Source organism: Vigna radiata, chromosome 7 (assembly GCF_000741045.1).
Source record: "Vigna radiata var. radiata cultivar VC1973A chromosome 7, Vradiata_ver6, whole genome shotgun sequence".
Lineage (NCBI taxonomy): Eukaryota > Viridiplantae > Streptophyta > Magnoliopsida > Fabales > Fabaceae > Vigna > Vigna radiata.
The window spans coordinates 8,235,350-8,253,324 of record NC_028357.1 but is presented as its reverse complement, the minus strand read 5'-3'; the positions used below and the strand labels follow the sequence as shown (position 1 = coordinate 8,253,324).

Here is a 17,975-nt window from a genome sequence, read left to right as displayed (position 1 = left end):
ATTATTGCGCTTTGTCTTTATAGTTTTTATTTTTAATTTTGGAGACATTTTTTTTTTCAATCTAAAATAAAAATTATTTAAGAAATATCTTTATTAAATATACTTATTGCTTGATCATCATGTATATTATACCTTAACATAAAGGAGATTAGAGCTGAGCACAATTAACTAAAAAAATTTAAACTACAATTTATTTATACTGTTTTAAACTTAAAAAACTTAAACTACTTAAACTACTTATACTAAAAATTAATTTTAAAAATACTGAATTATTTTATTTTGAATACAATTAACTGTGGTTTCAGTTTTCCTCTTTTCTAAGAAATTAGGTTTTTTTATTTTCTTTTCCATCACAATTTTCTATCTGTTTTGTCTGTCGCATCCTGCCGTTGTCGAACTGTTGAAGGTTCTTCCACCATTGTCAAGGTTCTGAGAACACTTCTCGCTGGAAAGAGAAGCAAATCTGCAACCAAAGGTACGTTCTTCCCTTTCCCTTTCAAAAGAGATTGAAAAATCTTGGCACAGTAACAGTGGAAGAACGAAGGAGAAGAGGGGGAGCAAAACGACGCTGTTGAGGCGGGAGCCGGAGGAGGACGCACCTGAGTTCCAGAAGGAGTCGATGGAGTTGCCGGCGGGGGGAAGAGGACGAGAGCGGGAGGCTATCGCCGAAGAGAGAGTAGTCGAGGAAGGACTGGACGCGGTGGACGCACGAGGGAGAGGGTGGAGAAGAGGCCGGTGTGGGTGAAGGGGGTGTGGTCGAGGGAGAAGTTGGCGGGAAGTTGTCGGTGACGAAGATGGTTTTGACGGCGAGGACGGTAGGGAGGCGGGCGCGGCGGGGAGGAGGAGGTCGGAGAAGGGGAGGCGCTCGGAGACGACGTGATAGGAGAATAAGAGGGGATCCAGCGGAGGAAGGCATTGCTTGGGACGAAGAGTGTGGCTTTGCCCATTCCTAAAGAAGATCAAGACCATTTAAATACTTTTAATTTTTTCAATTAAATTATCTTTATTTATGCTATTTTTTCATATTTTTTTTTTCCATAAAAAGAATCTATATTTTCTCTGTTTTTTCTTTTACCTATTTCTCCTTTTTATTTTCTAAATAACTTCCCTGTTATTTTTTTTTCTTTAGCAAAAGGGAGTTGATTAATGTTTGCCTTGATTATTGATGCACTCTTGAAAGATTGAAAAAGGTCTTACCCTGATATTGAGGATAGCAGAAAAAGCTTTGACAAAACAAGCACCAGGACGCAGCTGAATCAAATTCACGCCAAAGTTGAGAGAGATAGAATGGGGAAAAGACAAATCTCAGACCCTCCTAACTTGAAGAAATACGGCGTTCCATTCTACTCTGTTGCTTGGATTCCTCAACATCTTATCAAATCGCGCCAAATTCAAACTGCCGATGATTCCTCCGATTTCGATCATAACTCTGTGCTCTCCACCGAACCGGAGTCAGAGTCCGCGACTAAGGCGGAGTCGGAGCCTGTGTCGGTCACCGGTAACTACCTGCTGTTCACCGGTGGCGGTGGAGCAGGTCGCAGTGGTATTCCTAATGCTTTGGTGATTGCGCACTTCGATATTGCATCTAATTCTCTCTCCAGCCAAGCGGTACGAATTTTCCTTTTGCTTCCCTTTTGCTTCTCGCCGGATTATGCAATTCTTATGATTTTGATTTTTGTGGTGAAAATTTCGAAACTAGAGGAATTGGATCTGGTTTGGATTAGGATCTTCTTTGTGTGACGCAATGTGGATTACTGCTATGTATTTTTGTTAGAATGTGAGGAATCTGTTCTAGTTGCTTGATTTTGATATTCCTTGCAGTGTTTTGAAGAAGTAGATTTGTTAGAATTGAGAGCAAAGGATGCATTAAATTTTTTTTGTTTGTCTAAGATAGTAGAATGATGATGTTCATGTGTTTGTAATACTAAATTCTTTTGTCTGAGACCTTATCAATATTTCAGGTGTTTAAGTTAGGAACTGATTCCGAATTGCCTTATAGGATGGCACTTCAATCCCAGGGTGATGGCCTCATTTGTGCAATGGAAACGCCAAAGGTTTGCAGGTCTTTGCTTCTCATCACCTCTTTTCTTAATATCTGTATAGAATTCATTTCTAGGTGTAAATCTGTGTCAAATGTTTTGGATGAGCGAACCTGGACTAGTTCGAGCATACATGATGTAGAAGTAATGCTTGGTTGACCAATGAGAAAATGAAAACATTTTTCATCTATACTTTACCATGTGCAAATAAATTTTCATTTTCGTCCTCCCAACTGAGTTGTGTGAAATACAGGGTAGGAAATACAATCACAATTTCAAAATTGTGAGCTTCACAAGTATTAAGACTTGTCTAGAATGCTGAGGAACTGTGTGCACCCTATATAGTTTAATTATGTATATCACTTGAAAAAGAGAATGATTTTATTATTTTCATTCATAATAATTACATTCTCCTTATCTCTATTTGTAGTAATCTAATCTTCTAGAAAGGAAAATAAGAAAACAAAATAATCTAAAAGGTCGTACATATGTTTTTTCTAATTAGGAAGATTCTATAGATATTTCCTCTAATTACAACAATATCATATAATCTTTTTACCTTGACCAACTAGGATGAGGATTATTCATAATCTCAATGAATTTGGACTTGACTAAGGTGTGAAAGTAACTCATGTTCATCAAACTATGTAAGGACTTAGTTTCAAATAGATTGAAGAAATTTTTACTTATATACATTATCTGTTATTGTATATTACAGAGTATTGAACTGGAAGGTGATAAACCCTGTACAGTATGGTATATTAATAGTTCTGTCTAAGACCATAGAAATGATGCAAGAGAATCTTTGACAACTTGAATTTTGCTCTTGTTAGTATCAGTGCAAAGTTTGATTGACAAAATTAGCATGTGAATATGCCAGATTTTCCGAACAACAGTTTTCATGGAAATAGCTGCCCAGTTTTGGTAGTTTTGGGAGTTTCTATTGTCTAGTTCTTTTTCTTTTTTGTGGAAATTTGTTTACTTCAGAACAAGATAAAGGCAAATAACAACAGCACATTGTTGCGTCAATGTACAAAAATATCTAGAAAATTATCATTTTCTTTTCATTTTTATAAATTCTTTTAGGGGATTGGTAGCTCGATGTTTGGTGTATGCCATTGTAAATTGTCCAAATATTTCCCTAGTGTTTCCACCAACTAAATGAAAGTAGTGATTCATTTAATAAAGTTTACACAAGAATAAAGTAGAAAGAGGAAAGTAAAGGTATTTTTGTCACTCCATATTCTACATGCTGAACTGATATTTTAGACCAAGAAGAAGCTTTGGTTTCATTTTGTTCTATAATTTCATCTAGCTGTAGAACACTATGATCAGCATTGTGCCTCGTTTATATAGATGGTTTGACTGGGATTATCAAAACAAGAGCTCTGAAATTCATAAGTTGAGTCTGAAGATGTCAGATAAAGTGCTCACGCAGTTGGAGGATGTTGGACAGCAATTAGCATTAGCATTCAACAATGATGGTACTACACTAGCTGCTGGTGGGGAGGTATGGATTTCCTTTATATTTACTTTAGTCAAAAGAAACAATATAAGATTGATGCTAATTTTTAGCAACATGAAGGAAAGATGGTTTTTGGAAAACATTTCCACCAATTAATTATTTCTGCACTTCATTTTCAAGTTATGAATATATACAAATTGATTAATAACCAAATTCCAAACTTGTTTTACGGTGCTTCATACAAATGGTACCAATGTGAAATTCTCATTAAGAAGAATTTGATGTAAGTAAATGGTATTACAAAGTCGAAATGAAAATATGCTCTCAATCAAAGAATTGTTTGTGCTTACTGAGAACCAGTTTGAAGAGATCACAAACATCAAATTTGTATGTCAAACATTGCTTCAAAAGCTGTCAAAATCTAAAAATGTAACCTTTCCTAATGCTTCTCCAATTTCTTCAATTCATTGTATGATGTGATATGTTGTCTTTGTTTGTCACTTTTTCCTAATTGATATTAAATGATGAGAAACTTGTTTTATTGGACAGTGATTCCGTGTCATATATATGCTTTAAAGTTTCTTCATTGCATAATTACAATGCTTTCATTCTTCTGAAAAATAAGCATTAACTAGTAGATAATTTCTTTTTTGATCAAGGAATGAAATGCGGTATGATATTGTAATTTGGTGCAGTACAGGATGGAAATATAAGGGTTTTCAAGTGGCCTAGCATGGAAGTTATTCTCAACGAATCTAATGCTCATTCTTCTGTGAAGGATTTACATTTCAGGTTTGATGTGCATATAATCATCAGCATTTCACAGATGTGTTACCCTTTCACTCATTTACCTATAATTCATAAAGGAAAAATGACAGATGGCAATGATCTCTTTAAACCCCATTATTGTAAAAGGATTTTGCCTTACAGTTTGGTTTTACATGTATTGCAGTTCTGATGGTAAATTACTTGCCTCTTTGGGAAGTGGTGGCCCCTGCAGGGTTTGGGACATTTCTTCATCAATGGTCTTATCTACTCTACCAAATGAAAATGTGAGCAATTGATTAAATCTTACTGGATAAACTTTGCATGGGCTTGATAGCTTTACGTGCCTTTTTTTAATTTGTCTTCTTGATAATAGATGAAATTTGGTTATGTCATGGATTTGCTCCATACTACTACTAACATAATATTTAGAGATGAAAATTTTATAAATCACAATTAACTAGTAAAAGTTATATTTAATTTTTATTTGTCTAGACTTAGGATGATACATAATATTTTTTTCATACATTCGTGTTAAAACCTTTTTAGCTGTTATAAATTGTATAATACTTATTTGGTTACAATTTTCCTATATCAATTATTATCCAGGACATACATGATTATTCATCTATTACTTAGAGTAAGAGGGGGGGGGGGGGGGGGACTAAAAACATTTGTTTGATAGCATAGCATAAGATTTCCTTCCCTCTAAGTAATATATCTCTTGGCCCAGTTTAATATATATTTTATAATAAAATGTTCTTCTTATGTGATTTAGGTTGGTTCATGTTGAACCAGTGGTCAGAGAGCATCACTGTCAACCAACGGCTTTGTGCTGATGTTGATCTATTATGATTAATAATTCTGACTTACTCAGTGACGATACCTGTTTTTTGTGGAAGGTTTTCAGTTTGACAGATGTTGTTAGGCCGTTATTAGTATATGAGAGAAGGAAGAGATATTAGTTAGTTAGCCTAACTGCCTTGGCAGTTAGGAAGAGCGGGAAGAAACTTTTATAAATAGTTTTGGGTTTAATTGTAGATGGACTTTTGGTGAATAGGAGTTTTATCAGGAACTTGTTGTCCTGAGAGGGGGAGGTTAAGCTCTCTGTATACGATTCTTTGATTGAGAGTAAATACAATGAGGTTTTTTGTGTTGTGTGTTTTGGGTGTAGAGTGTGTTTTTCATAGATTCTTGATTAAAGAACCTATCATTTGGTCCGACCTGCCGGATCAAGAGGAGTGAGAAATCAGCGATGGACAGCAATTCGGAGGGGAGATTAGATAATCTTGAGATAACGGTGGAGGGAATTAAGGAGGAAACGGCGGCGATAAGACATGGCCTGCAACAAATGATGAGGATGATGGGCGGAGGCCAGAATAATCATGAAGGAGGATCGGAAAGGGGGAGTAGCTCAATGAATGACAACCACGAGCGTCGCGACAATGGGGGGATACAACAGAATTGGAGGAAAAATGTAAACTTACTGGGGTTTGATGGGCAAGAACCACACAGCTAGAAAAGTCCCTCTACAATTAAACCCAAAACTATTTATACAAGTTTCTTCCCGCTCTCCCTAATTGCCTAGGCAGTTAGGCTAACCAACTAATATCTCTTCCTTCTCTCATATAACAGCAAAGCAGGGGGAAGAAACGATGCAACAAGTCTTGGTGGAGTGGCAAGACGGAGGGAGAGATGGAGCTACGTGGGAAGACATGGAAACCATGCAGTATCAATATCTTGAGTTCAACCTTAGGGACAAGGTTGCTGAAGGAGGGGAGAGTAATGTTAGGCCATTATTAGTATATGAGAGAAGGAAGAGATATTAGTTAGTTAGCCTAACTGCCTAGGCAGATAGGGAGAGCGAGAAGAAACTTGTATAAATAGTTTTGGGTTTAATTGTAGAGGGACTTTTGGTGAACAGGAGTTTTATCAGGAATTTGTTGTCCTGAGAGGGGGAGGTTAAGCTCTCTGTATACGATTCTTTGTGTTAGAATAATTATTAAGTTTACCTATGATTAGTATAGGTAGTAGAGCCTAAAGTAGGGGGTTGTGTGTTGGTTTATCTATNATGATTGTTCCTAGCAGTCTAGGACAATCCCTTCACCTTCCATCTCTCTATTGTATCAAATGATCATCTCTATAAATAATAGAACATGAGAAGGGTCTTTTAAGCCCTCAAGAATATTTCTTATCAGTCTTTAATCTCAAGTCTTTGATTGAGAGTAAATACAACGAGGTTATATAGTATTCTGTGTTGTGTTTTTGGGTGTGCAGTGTGTTTTCCATAGGTTCTTGATTAAAGAACCTATCAGATGTAATGAGCAGATTGCTTTTGGTCTGAATTTACTAGTTTTGTGATAACAGGCTCAGTGGATCCTAAAGCAACCTCAAAGAAAACAAGATGAATTGGTTTCCTTGTAGAGAGGCTACTAATGGGAAAAATTAAGGAGACAAAAAATAAGAGGTTAGGATCCAATATTTTAAAGGCAACAACATATATTCTAGGAGTAAGTAGAAATCCCAAATAATAACTATTCTTGAAACTTTGTTCACCATGTATCATAACTCCTATATGTCTTGATCTCATTCTAGTCATTATTGGCAAATAGGTTACCTTTATCCGAAGTAGAAATTAGTTATAATCTTAAAGTCATAACTACCATGTTGTATCAAGTAAATCTAGCATTCAACATCTAGTGGGGAAAATTCTATATTGCCTAGCTTCACCTTAATGGTAGCTACCCGTAGCCCACCTCAGTTGTTGGCCTCAAGGGTGATGTGTAGTCCCACATTAATGAGAGACATGACTTAAATTAAAGCTTGGACAGTTCTCACTTTAAAAGTTAGCTTTTGAGGATTGTTAGACTAAAGACTACCCTTGATACCACAATTAAGACAATGTCTAAATAGGTTGCAACTAAGGCAAGGTAGAAGGTCAGCAAGCATGGCAGTGAAGGTTGCCCAACAATGAATTTTAAGATAGATTTTGCTATCATTTTTGGATTTGGATTTAGGTTTAACTCAAACCCACAAAATCAAGGGGTAACATGAGGACTGTTCAAATTGTATGAATACTATTTAAGTTATATCTCTTGTAGATCTGTGACTAAATATTTTCCCTAAGACTACTATGAAGGAAACCTCCACATAGACTGCAGCTAATGCAGTTTTTGTGACCATAATTAAGGCTGCTTTCTAACTCCAGGATTAAACATGTGCCCCTATTATTCTCATATTTGGTTTGGTGATTGCTTTGTCAATAACTATGTATTCTAATCATATTTTGTTGAATTTATGCAGCGTGAAACTTTTAGCTCTTGCAGATTTTCTCAAACAAATGACAAGACTCAAGTCTTGTATATTGCTGCCATGACAGGTAAATAATTTTTCAGAGAAAAGTTATCTTATCTGTCTTTTGTATCTTTTAACTGAACGAAGTTTTTATTGTTGTCTATAGATAAAGGTGGAAGCATCCTTACCTGGAATACACAAACATGGGAAAGGATGGGCTCAAAGCATATTATCCGTGATGCAATCTCTGCATTTAATGTCTCAGCTGATGGAAAGATTCTTGCATGGTACATTTTGTGATCTGTATTTTTCTACTACTTAAGATGGCACCCCCATCTTTTCTTAAGCTACTTGAAGAAAATGTGCCTTGACTTTTGTGATTTTCAGACCTCGAGGTGCACTTTGACAAAAACTTATTTCTTCTATTTTGATGGATTTTCATGCAGTGGAACACCTTCAGGAGACATTGTAATTGTAAATTCAACAAATATGCGAATTCAGACAATGATAAAAAAGGCTCATCTTGGCATTGTAACTGCTTTAGCATTCTCCCCTGATTCAAGGTTTGAAATATGTATTATATAATTTTCCGTAGAAATTTTATGTTCGATAATGATGATTTTGGTTTCTAAATAGGTAAACTGGTAACAATTTAGTTCCTCAAAGACGGACTGTTCTTATTTAATCTCAATGTATAAAAAGTGACAGTTATATTAACAAATTGATTCTTGAAGATTACAACTTAATGCCAATTGACATTCAAAAGATATCATTCAGGTTCGAATTAAACATTACAACTTATTGACAACACACAATTGTTGAAAATTTTACACATTCAGGGCTAAATCATAATTTTTGTTTTTTCAGTGACCACCCACATTGAAATATCAAAATGGTCATTAACCCTTTGCTGTCTTATGCCATGTTTAAGGGTAGTCATATTTGTGCTTCTGTATTTAGGGCTTTGGCTTCGGTATCCATGGATTCAAGTGCAAGGGTAACAATAATTGAAGAGAAGAAGACAAATGGTACGTGTATATTTCATAGTTTGTTCTCAGATTAACTCTACATGTTCTTGCTATACACATACATAATTGTTTTTGCAGAACTCTTTGTACATAGTGTATAGTCCTTTCAGCCTATCTGTGACTTAATTAACCTGGAACATTAGGAGCCCAGGATTTTGGTTGAAATGACAATGTTTCAGAAAAGTTAGAAAGTTTAGCACGCTGCGTGTGAAAGATGTCTTCTTCCTGCTAGTGAAGATTTATATAACTAATTTTGTGGGTGTCTATAATTCTGTATTAGACTCAGGTATCGAAAGCACGTGTTTAAACATCTGACCAGTCTAAATTTTCAATTCCTGCAAAGTGAAATTGGGTCATATTAGCTTAAAGTGGAAAAATAAGTAATCTAATATAGTGTTGTAGCGTGGTTGGTTGAATATTTATCATTCACGTTACGTAGCTCCCCCTTTCCATGTTTCAGTTGTGTATTGAAAGTTCTATTCAAATAGCTTATCCAAAAACTTTCTGGATAAAGGGTCGAAGGTAACAACTTCCAAATTTGACTAACCGCACACCCAAAAAAATGTAACTTACAAAATAATATGATACAAAAGAAATTAGAGACTCATCTTTCAATAAAATATATAATTGACTTTACTAAATGAATGTTGTATTTGATCATGTTATCAAATAGAAGGTCAATATTGCACTCGACTCACTTTTTCTCTTGTTTCAAGGAGGACTGAGCTTGTGGATTGCAGTATTTATCATCCTACTTGCTATTGCTGCTTACTTTCTCCAGAAAGGACTTGAAAAATGAAGGTTCAAGATTTTGCTTATTTCAATATGAAACATTTAGCATCTTTGTGAATGCCACTGCTCAGTGCTGATGCATTTTCATTTTGAGGGGTTTTCTGATACTTTTTTCTTTTTTTGTATTGGCATCTTCATGAAACGTTATTCTTGGACAACCCTCTCTCTAAAATGCCATGTAACATGGGTTGTATCGTTACCTTACATGTGTTGTGGAATTCTTCCTTGTAGAGTTGAGCAGTTATTCATTACTTGCTCGCTATTTTGATGTTATTTTTTATGTAGCTTTTTCAGTGAGAAATACACCAAAGGCATGGGTGTAGTCAATAGTCCCCATAAACTAATAAATATTTGCCATAAGGTGTGTGATTACATATTACCAGTTCTGCCAAATGGTTCAACCAATATAGAAGACTTCAAGGCTGAGTTTTTACTGCAAACTTCTAATTTTAATGAAAGCATATATTTTCTTATCTCTGTTATTGTTGGTAAATTATTTACTTGTCTCTTTTGTGGTTAAAAGTTATGATGATGACGGTGGTACAATTTTACTTGCGAGTACGTTAAACAAAGTTTGCTTATCCGATATTCACAATTTCGTAAAGCAAAAGTAGTATGAAGAAGAAAGAATAAAGAGTAATTGTCATTTTTATATTCTTAATTCACAGCAAATAAAGGTATTTTTTTTATTTATTAATAATGTAAACTATTTATGAAAAAATGATCTTGTAATCACTCATGAATAACGTTGTCAAATATAAATATTAAATAGTTTCATTATAATATTTTTTTTCTTAATTAAGTTTCCATAAATTTGATTATTTTTCATTGAATTTTTATTAATTTTTTGTGTTCAAAATTTTTATAATTTTTAATTAAATTTCTGTTATTACATTTTCTGTTTATCTTTTTGTGTCATTTTATTTATTTATTTTTACATGTTAATAAATGTGAAATCTTTCTAATCAATATAAAATAGGTTAAAAATTTTGGATGATTTTTTATGTATTAAAATCTTAATTCGGTTATTAGATTTTAAGTAGTTTTAATTGGATTAATAAATAAGTTTAAATCGTTAATATTGTATAAATGATTAATAGTAATGGTTAACATAAACATTATAATATGAATTATTTTATTATGTAAAATTTAATATTGGTTAATTGCACAACTTTGTTAACACAAGAATTGGAGATTTGATTCATAATTATCATGGTCATACAAAAATTAGAGATTTAAAGACCAACAGAAAACCAATAGCTAGGGATTTGAAAACAGTGTGAAAAGGAAACCAGTTCATCCATGATCAAGATTTTACCTCTTTTTTTTCTTTAGTTTTTGCCAAAACGAATTATTCTACTCCTAAATAGATTTTGTTGAATTTTGACACTCACCCTAAACAAAAATGGGAGTATTTTTTTTTTCTTTTGCTTTTTTTGAAACCCTTTTTTGGCTTAGTAGAACTCACAAACATTGTCTATATAGATACAATAGAATTCACATAATTCACTTACACAGTCAACAAGATTAGGTTTATTCCTAAATTAACTAAATTTTTGCCTTTTGACAGCTGGTCCATTGTTGATTCCTAAAATTAACTTGATGATTATTAAATTATTATTTGATAAGGTTCAATAATTGTCTCTTGCGCCAGATTGTGTTACACTATTGTAACCTTAGTCATTAATAATTTAGATAACGATGATCTTATTGTCTTATTCAAACCACTACTCGTGATTCTGTTGTGCCCTCATGTAGAATCCAGGTTTTGATTTTTCACAAGCTAGAAACTATCATGATCAAAGAACCTTTCAAGGATCCAATAATCTAATCACTTAAAAAGGAGACGAGTGAACACGTTACTGAAATTATTCAACCAAATGACAAGTCTTTTATTAAATATTATAGTTCATCACGTCTTGACGAGGTTTGTGTCAAATGAACATAAATGACTTATTTGTTATATATATATTTTTAAAAGAAATCCAATTGAAACTACTTTAAATATGATAACCATATAAAATATTTTGTGATTAACAAGTGATTTTTATTACTTTAAATGTAGGCTTGTAGGCTTATAATGACGGTCTTCTTTAGGATTTATGTTATAACCTGCTTTTAAAACTTGGATTCTTTTTTAGTTTTTTTTTTTTTTAAATATATCTTTAAAAGAGATAGTTGTATAGAATAGGTCTTTTCAAATGTTTTGAATATCTGTGAATCGTGAAACAGAGTGTAATATAATTTAGGGTATATGGTAGATCCATCACCTATTGTAAAGACAACTTGCTTTATCATTAATATAAAAATATAACAATCTAAAGATAGTGGTAAAACTTGGGCATAGCACATTGAGGTCCACTCCACCAGTTATATAGTCACTCATGAGATCTTCATAATTCTAACTCATTTACTTTTATTTGATTAAACACAATAGGATAATGATATTTTGACTTCTCTTCTTTAACAATTTAACTATGCCACATGTCAAGTAAATATTGGTCCACACGGTTCGCTTTGATTTGTTATCGTGCGTTGGTCATGGGTGTCGCAGTTTGTATTCTGGTAGAGGTTTTGAGTCTGTTATTGGGAACTTTCGTGGAACAATCACCATGATTGTGTCGTTCATTGGCCATGGGTGATGTTGTTGGTGGGCGTTGGAGGTTTGTGTTCTGATTTAGGTATTGGGGTCCTTTTTGTCAGCGTTTTTGTTATTTGTTCTTTGATGGATGAGTATTTTTAGGATTGTTGTTGGGTGTAAAGTTTTTATTTTCTGGGTTTTTTGACCCTGATAGGCAAATTTGCCTCATAAATTACCAGAATGGGTAAAAAAAAGTCAATGGGAAGTCGTGGGGGGCCAGAACGACTTCCAAAGAAGAAGTCGTGCCCCCCTGCACGACTTCACACTGTTCACATGAACAGTGGTGAAGTCGTGCACCCCAAAAACGACTTCTAGGCCTGATAATCAATTACATGGAGCTGTAATCGATTACAACGTGGTAAAATCGTGCCCCCCTGCACGACTTCAGTTTTCTAGGCAAAAATGGGCCTGGTAATCGATTACAGACCCTTGTAATCGATTACTAGGAGGTTTTTATGTAGTAACAGCCCTGGTAATCGCTTACCAGTGTCTGTAATGGGTAAAAAGTCCCTGGTAATCGATTACGATGCAGTGGTAATCGATTACCAACAGGTTGAATGCAATGACAGTCCCTGGTAATGGCTTACTAGTGTGCGTAATAGACAAAAAGTACCTTGTAATCAATTACAGTGCAGTGATAATCGATTACCAGATTGTTTGAGTCATTTTATTTATGTTGTAGAGTCATATTTTATTGAATGAAATTACAATTGGAAAGAAGAAGATAAACTCAGAAACGAAATTTGAAGTATTTTATTCAATTGAAAATGCATTACATACGATAAAAAGTAAAAACAAACACAATAACACTGGTAACTATCAAGGAGGAAGGTCCACCATATGGATCAATATGACGACGCAGAACCTCATGCTCTAAATGACCAACTCGAGTGTCCAATGTTTCGAAGCGGTCTCCCATGTTGAGCTCGAGCTGTTCAAGTCTTTCATTCAATGCGTTGAAGTTGTCCCCCACAAATGTTCTCAGATCATTGATCCCCCTCATGAAGTCATCATTTGAAAAAGTTTGGTGGGGAAGAATGGGCGGTGGTGGTGGTTGTTGTGCAGGAGGTGCTTCATTGTCGCCTTCAAGAGGAGGAGGAGGAGTTTTGTGAACCCATATGTCGTCTTCATTTTTGTGAAATCCAAAGGAATCTAGTGATTTTTTCGATATCTTCATATGCCTGTTCCGTGGGCCACGAATTTCATCATCCAATGGAATTTCCAAATGTTCCAAGATACGGGTGATCAAAAACGCATATGGTAAAGGAGCATTCGGCTTCAAAGCCTTCTTCATCCTATATCAGATGAGATGGGTCCAGTTTATCTGCTTCCCGGTCATTATAATCCATATGTAATGAATTTTCAATTGAATAAAATACTTCAAATTTCGTTTCTAAGTTTATCTTCTTCTTTCCAATTGTAATTTCATTCAATAAAATATGACTCTACAACACAAATAAAATGACTCAAACAATCTGGTAATCGATTATCATTACACTATAATTGATTACAAGGTACTTTTTGTCTATTACGCACACTAGTAAGCCATTACCAGGGACTGTCATTGCATTCAACCTGCTGGTAATCGATTACCACTGCATCGTAATTGATTACCAGGGACTTTTTGCCCATTACAAACACTGGTAAGCGATTACCAGGGTTGTTACTACATAAAAACCTCCTGGTAATCGATTACAAGGGTCTGTAATCGATTACCAGGCCCATTTTTGCCTAGAAAACTGAAGTCGTGCAGGGGGGGCACGATTTTACCACATTGTAATCGATTACCAGGCCCAGAAGTCATTTTTGGGGTGCACGACTTCACCACTGTTCATGTGAACAGTGTGAAGTCGTGCAGGGAGGGCACAACTTCTTCTTTGGAAGTCGTTCTGGCCCCCCCACGACTTCCCCATTTTTGTAATTTTTTTTTTGTTTTTGCCTATTTTCGTAATTAGGCACTCAAATTTGCCTATATCCGTACAAAAACCTATTTTTTGACACACTTTTTTTTTGCTAGCAATGGATTCTATCTCACAAGAAGGTGAAAACAAGGTAAGTAAATGTGTAATAATGAACAAATAACTGGGAAAAAACCTACAGTATTGGTTTGGGACCATTGCTAAAATAACTAGGCACCTAGGTGTGTGATTTTGCATAGAAAGATAGACTGACTTGTATAGAAATGTCTTAAACTCCAAATATTGATTACAATGTTAATATACCCTTAAGTTCTATTTGGTATATCATGACCAAAACATACACCATATATGAAAAAACTACATTAAAAACCAGGAAAAAAAATCCTGCATTATTGGTTAAGGACTCCTGCTCAAATAACTGGAGACCTAGGTGTGTGGTTTTACACAAGAAGAAAGATCGACTTGCACAAAAATGCTTTAAACTCAAAATATTGATTACTATGTCAATACACCCTTAAGTTCAATAAGGTTGGTATATCATGACATAAACATGCACCATATGTGATAAAACTACATTAAAAACCTAAAAAAAACCTGCAATATTGGTTGGGAACTAGTGCTCAAATAACTTGGGACCTAGGCGAGTGGTTTTGTACAGAAAGGTAGACTGACTTATAGAAAAGTGTTTTAAACACAAAATATTGATTACCATGTCAATACACCCTTAAGTTCAACATGGTTGGTATATTATGACCAAAACATACACCATATGTGACAAAACTACATTAAAGACTTCAAAAACGAACTTGCAGTATTGACTGGTGACCAGTGCTAAAATAACTAGGGACTTAGGTGTGTGATTTTGAACATGAAGGTAGACTAGTTTCTACAGAAATGTTTTAAGTTCAACAGTGTTGGTATATCATGACTAAAACATACACCATATGTGACAAAACTACATTAAAAACTACAAAAAAAATCTACAATATTGGTTTGGGACTAGTGCTTAAATGATTAGAGACCAAGGTGTGTGGTTTTGCACATGAAAGTAGAGTGACTTGTACAAAAAAACTCAAAATATTCATTACCATGTCAATACACCATTAAGTTCAACAAAGTTGGTATATCATGACCAAAACATGTGCCATATGTGACAAAACTCCATAAAAAACTTGAAAAAAAAACTGCAGTATTGGTTTAGACCCGTGCTCAAATAATTGGGGACCTAGGTGTGTTGTTTTGCAAAGGAAAGTAGAGTCACTTTTACATAAATGCTTTAAACTCAATATTCATTACCATCTCAATACACTCTTAAGTTCAACAAGGTTGGTATATTATTACCAAAACAAACACCATATGTGACAAAACTACATCAAAAACTAGGAAAGAAAAACAGTATTGGTTAGGGACCAGAGCTCAAATAACTTGGGACCTAGATGTGTCGTTTTGCACGAAAAGAAAGACTGACTTGTACAAAAATGTTTTAAACTCAAAATATTGATTACAATGTCATTACACCTTTAAGTTCAACAAGGTTGGTATCTCATGACCAAAACATACACCATATGTGATAAAACTACATTAAAAACATGAAAAGAAAAAAAACTATAGTATTGATGGGGTATCAATGCTTAAATAATTGGGAACCTAGGTTTGTGATTTTGCACAGGAAGGTACACTGACTTGTACAAAAATGTTTTAAACAAAATATTAATTATCATGTTAATACACCCTTAAGTTAAACATGGTGGTAAATCATGACCAAAACTTACACCATATTTGACAAAACTACATTAAAAACTTCAGAAAAAGTACCTGTTATATTGGTTGGGGACCAATGCTAAACTAAGTGGGGACTAGAGATGGCAACGGGTCGAGTCGGGCACGGATAGTGCCTACCCGCAACCCGACCCGTCGGATAAAAATGTACCCGCCACCCGACCCGCTACCCGTCGGGTACTCGCTTAAAAAATATCCGCGGATATTTTAAAAATCCGCGGGTACCCACGGGTATCCGCAAAAAAAAAAATTATATTTTTTCAAATAAAATTACAATATATATATATATATATATATATATATATATATATATATATATATATATATATATATATATATATATATATATAAAATATAATATAATATAAATTAAATTAAATATAAATTAAAATTTAATTTTAATTAATATTAATCTAATAAAATATAATTTTATTTTATTTTTAATTAAATTTAATTAAAAAAATATATAAATTAATTTTTTTATTTATTTTTTGCGGGTAGCGAGTACCCGTGGGTCGGATAGTATACTACCCGTACCCGACCCGTTTAGAAGCGGGTATTAAAATACCCGCTTCCCGTTACCCGTGGGTAGTAAATATCCGCGGGTAGTAACTACCCGCTGCGGATTTTACCCACGGATACTCGTGCTCGTGGATTTTTTTGCCATCCCTAGTGGGGACCTAGGTGTGTGATTTTGCACAGGAAGGTAGAATGACTTGTACAAAAATGTTTTAAACTCAAAATACTGAAAATTGTGTCCATACACCCTTAAGGTCAACAAAGTTGGTTTATCATGAACAAAATATACATATGTTGACAAAACTAGATTAAAAACTTCAAAAAAATATAAAAGTATTGGTTTGGGACAAATGCTTAAATAATTGGAGACCTAGGTATGAGGTTTTGCAAAGGAAAGTAGATTGACTTGTACATAATTGTTTTAAACTCAAAATATTCATTATCATGTCAATACACCCTTAAGTTCAACAAGATTGCTATATCATGACCAAAACATACAACATATGTGATAAAACTACATAAATCTTAAAAAAAAAAAAACTGTAATATTGGTTTAGACTAGTGCTCAAATAATTGAGATCTTAGGTCTTTGGTTTTACATAGGAAGGTAGACTAACTTGTACAAATATGTTTTAAACTCAAAATATTTATTACCATGTCAATACACCCTTAAGTTCAACACGATTGGTATCTTATGACCAAAATATACACAATATGTGACCAAACAACATCAAAAACTAAAAAAAGCCTACAATACTAGATTTGCAGAGGAAGGTAGACTGACTTATAAAAAAATGTAAACTCAAAATATTTATTACCATGTCAATACACCCTTAAGTTCGACACGATTGGTATCTTATGACCAAAATATACACCATATGTGACTAAACTACATCAAAAAAAAAAAATCCTACAATATTAGTTTAAAGACTAGTGCTCAAATAACTGGAGACCTAAGTGTGTAGCTTTTTACAAGAAGGTAGGCCAACTCTTACAGAAATATTTAAACTCAATATTCATTAGTATGTCAATACACCCTTAAGTTCAACAAGGTTGGTATGTCATTACCAAAACATAAACCATATGTGACAAAATTACATCAAAAACCTCAAAAAAATCTACAATATTGGTTAGGGACCAGTGTTCGAATAACTAGGCACCTAGGTGTTTTTATTTTGCATAAGAAAGTAAATTGACTTGTACATAAATGTTTTGAACTCAAAATATTCATTACCATGTATTGACATGGTAATCAATATTTTGAGTTTAAAACATCTCTGTACAAATTTGTCTACCTTCTTATGCAAACCCACAAACCTAGGTCCCTAGTTATTTGAGCATTGGTCCTCAACCAATACTGCAAATTTTTCTTTTTGACATTTTTAATGTAGTTTTGTCACAAATGATGTATGTTTTGGTCATGATATACTAACCTTGTTTAACTTAGAGGTGTATTGACATGGTAATCTATATTTTGAGTTCAAATATTTTTTTACAAGTCAGTCCACCTTCTTGTGCAAAACCACTCACTTAGGTCCCCAGTTATTTAAGCACTAGTCCCCAACCAATATTGTAGAGTTTTTTTTTTTTTTTGAAGTTTTTAATGTAATTTTGTCACATATGTTGCATGTTTTGATCATGATATAACAACCTTGTTGAATTAAAAGTGTGTTGACATAATAATCAATATTTTGAATTTAAAACATTTTTGTATAAATAAGTCTTCCTTCATAT

General features: G+C 33.9%; 1 protein-coding gene across 3 annotated transcripts; it reads left to right on the top strand.

The window, feature by feature from the left end:
- Window positions 1-353: 353 nt before the first annotated feature.
- LOC106768790 (SEC12-like protein 2) lies at window positions 354-9,858 on the top strand. Of its 3 annotated transcripts, none has more exons than XM_022783077.1 (12): window positions 354-475; window positions 1,130-1,608; window positions 1,962-2,062; window positions 3,396-3,549; window positions 4,205-4,296; window positions 4,457-4,556; window positions 7,573-7,648; window positions 7,730-7,850; window positions 8,010-8,126; window positions 8,524-8,591; window positions 9,311-9,392; window positions 9,615-9,858. In XM_022783077.1, the coding sequence occupies exons 2-11, from the start codon at window positions 1,288-1,290 to the stop codon at window positions 9,388-9,390; spliced, it is 1,230 nt and encodes a 409-aa protein (XP_022638798.1). In that variant the 5' UTR covers window positions 354-475; window positions 1,130-1,287; the 3' UTR covers window positions 9,391-9,392; window positions 9,615-9,858. The 3 variants fall into 3 exon arrangements, with proteins under 3 accessions (XP_022638798.1, XP_014509602.1, XP_014509601.1); XM_014654116.2 differs by having other exon boundaries at window positions 9,308-9,392; XM_014654115.2 differs by having other exon boundaries at window positions 364-475; window positions 1,181-1,608; window positions 9,308-9,856.
- Window positions 9,859-17,975: the final 8,117 nt, after the last annotated feature.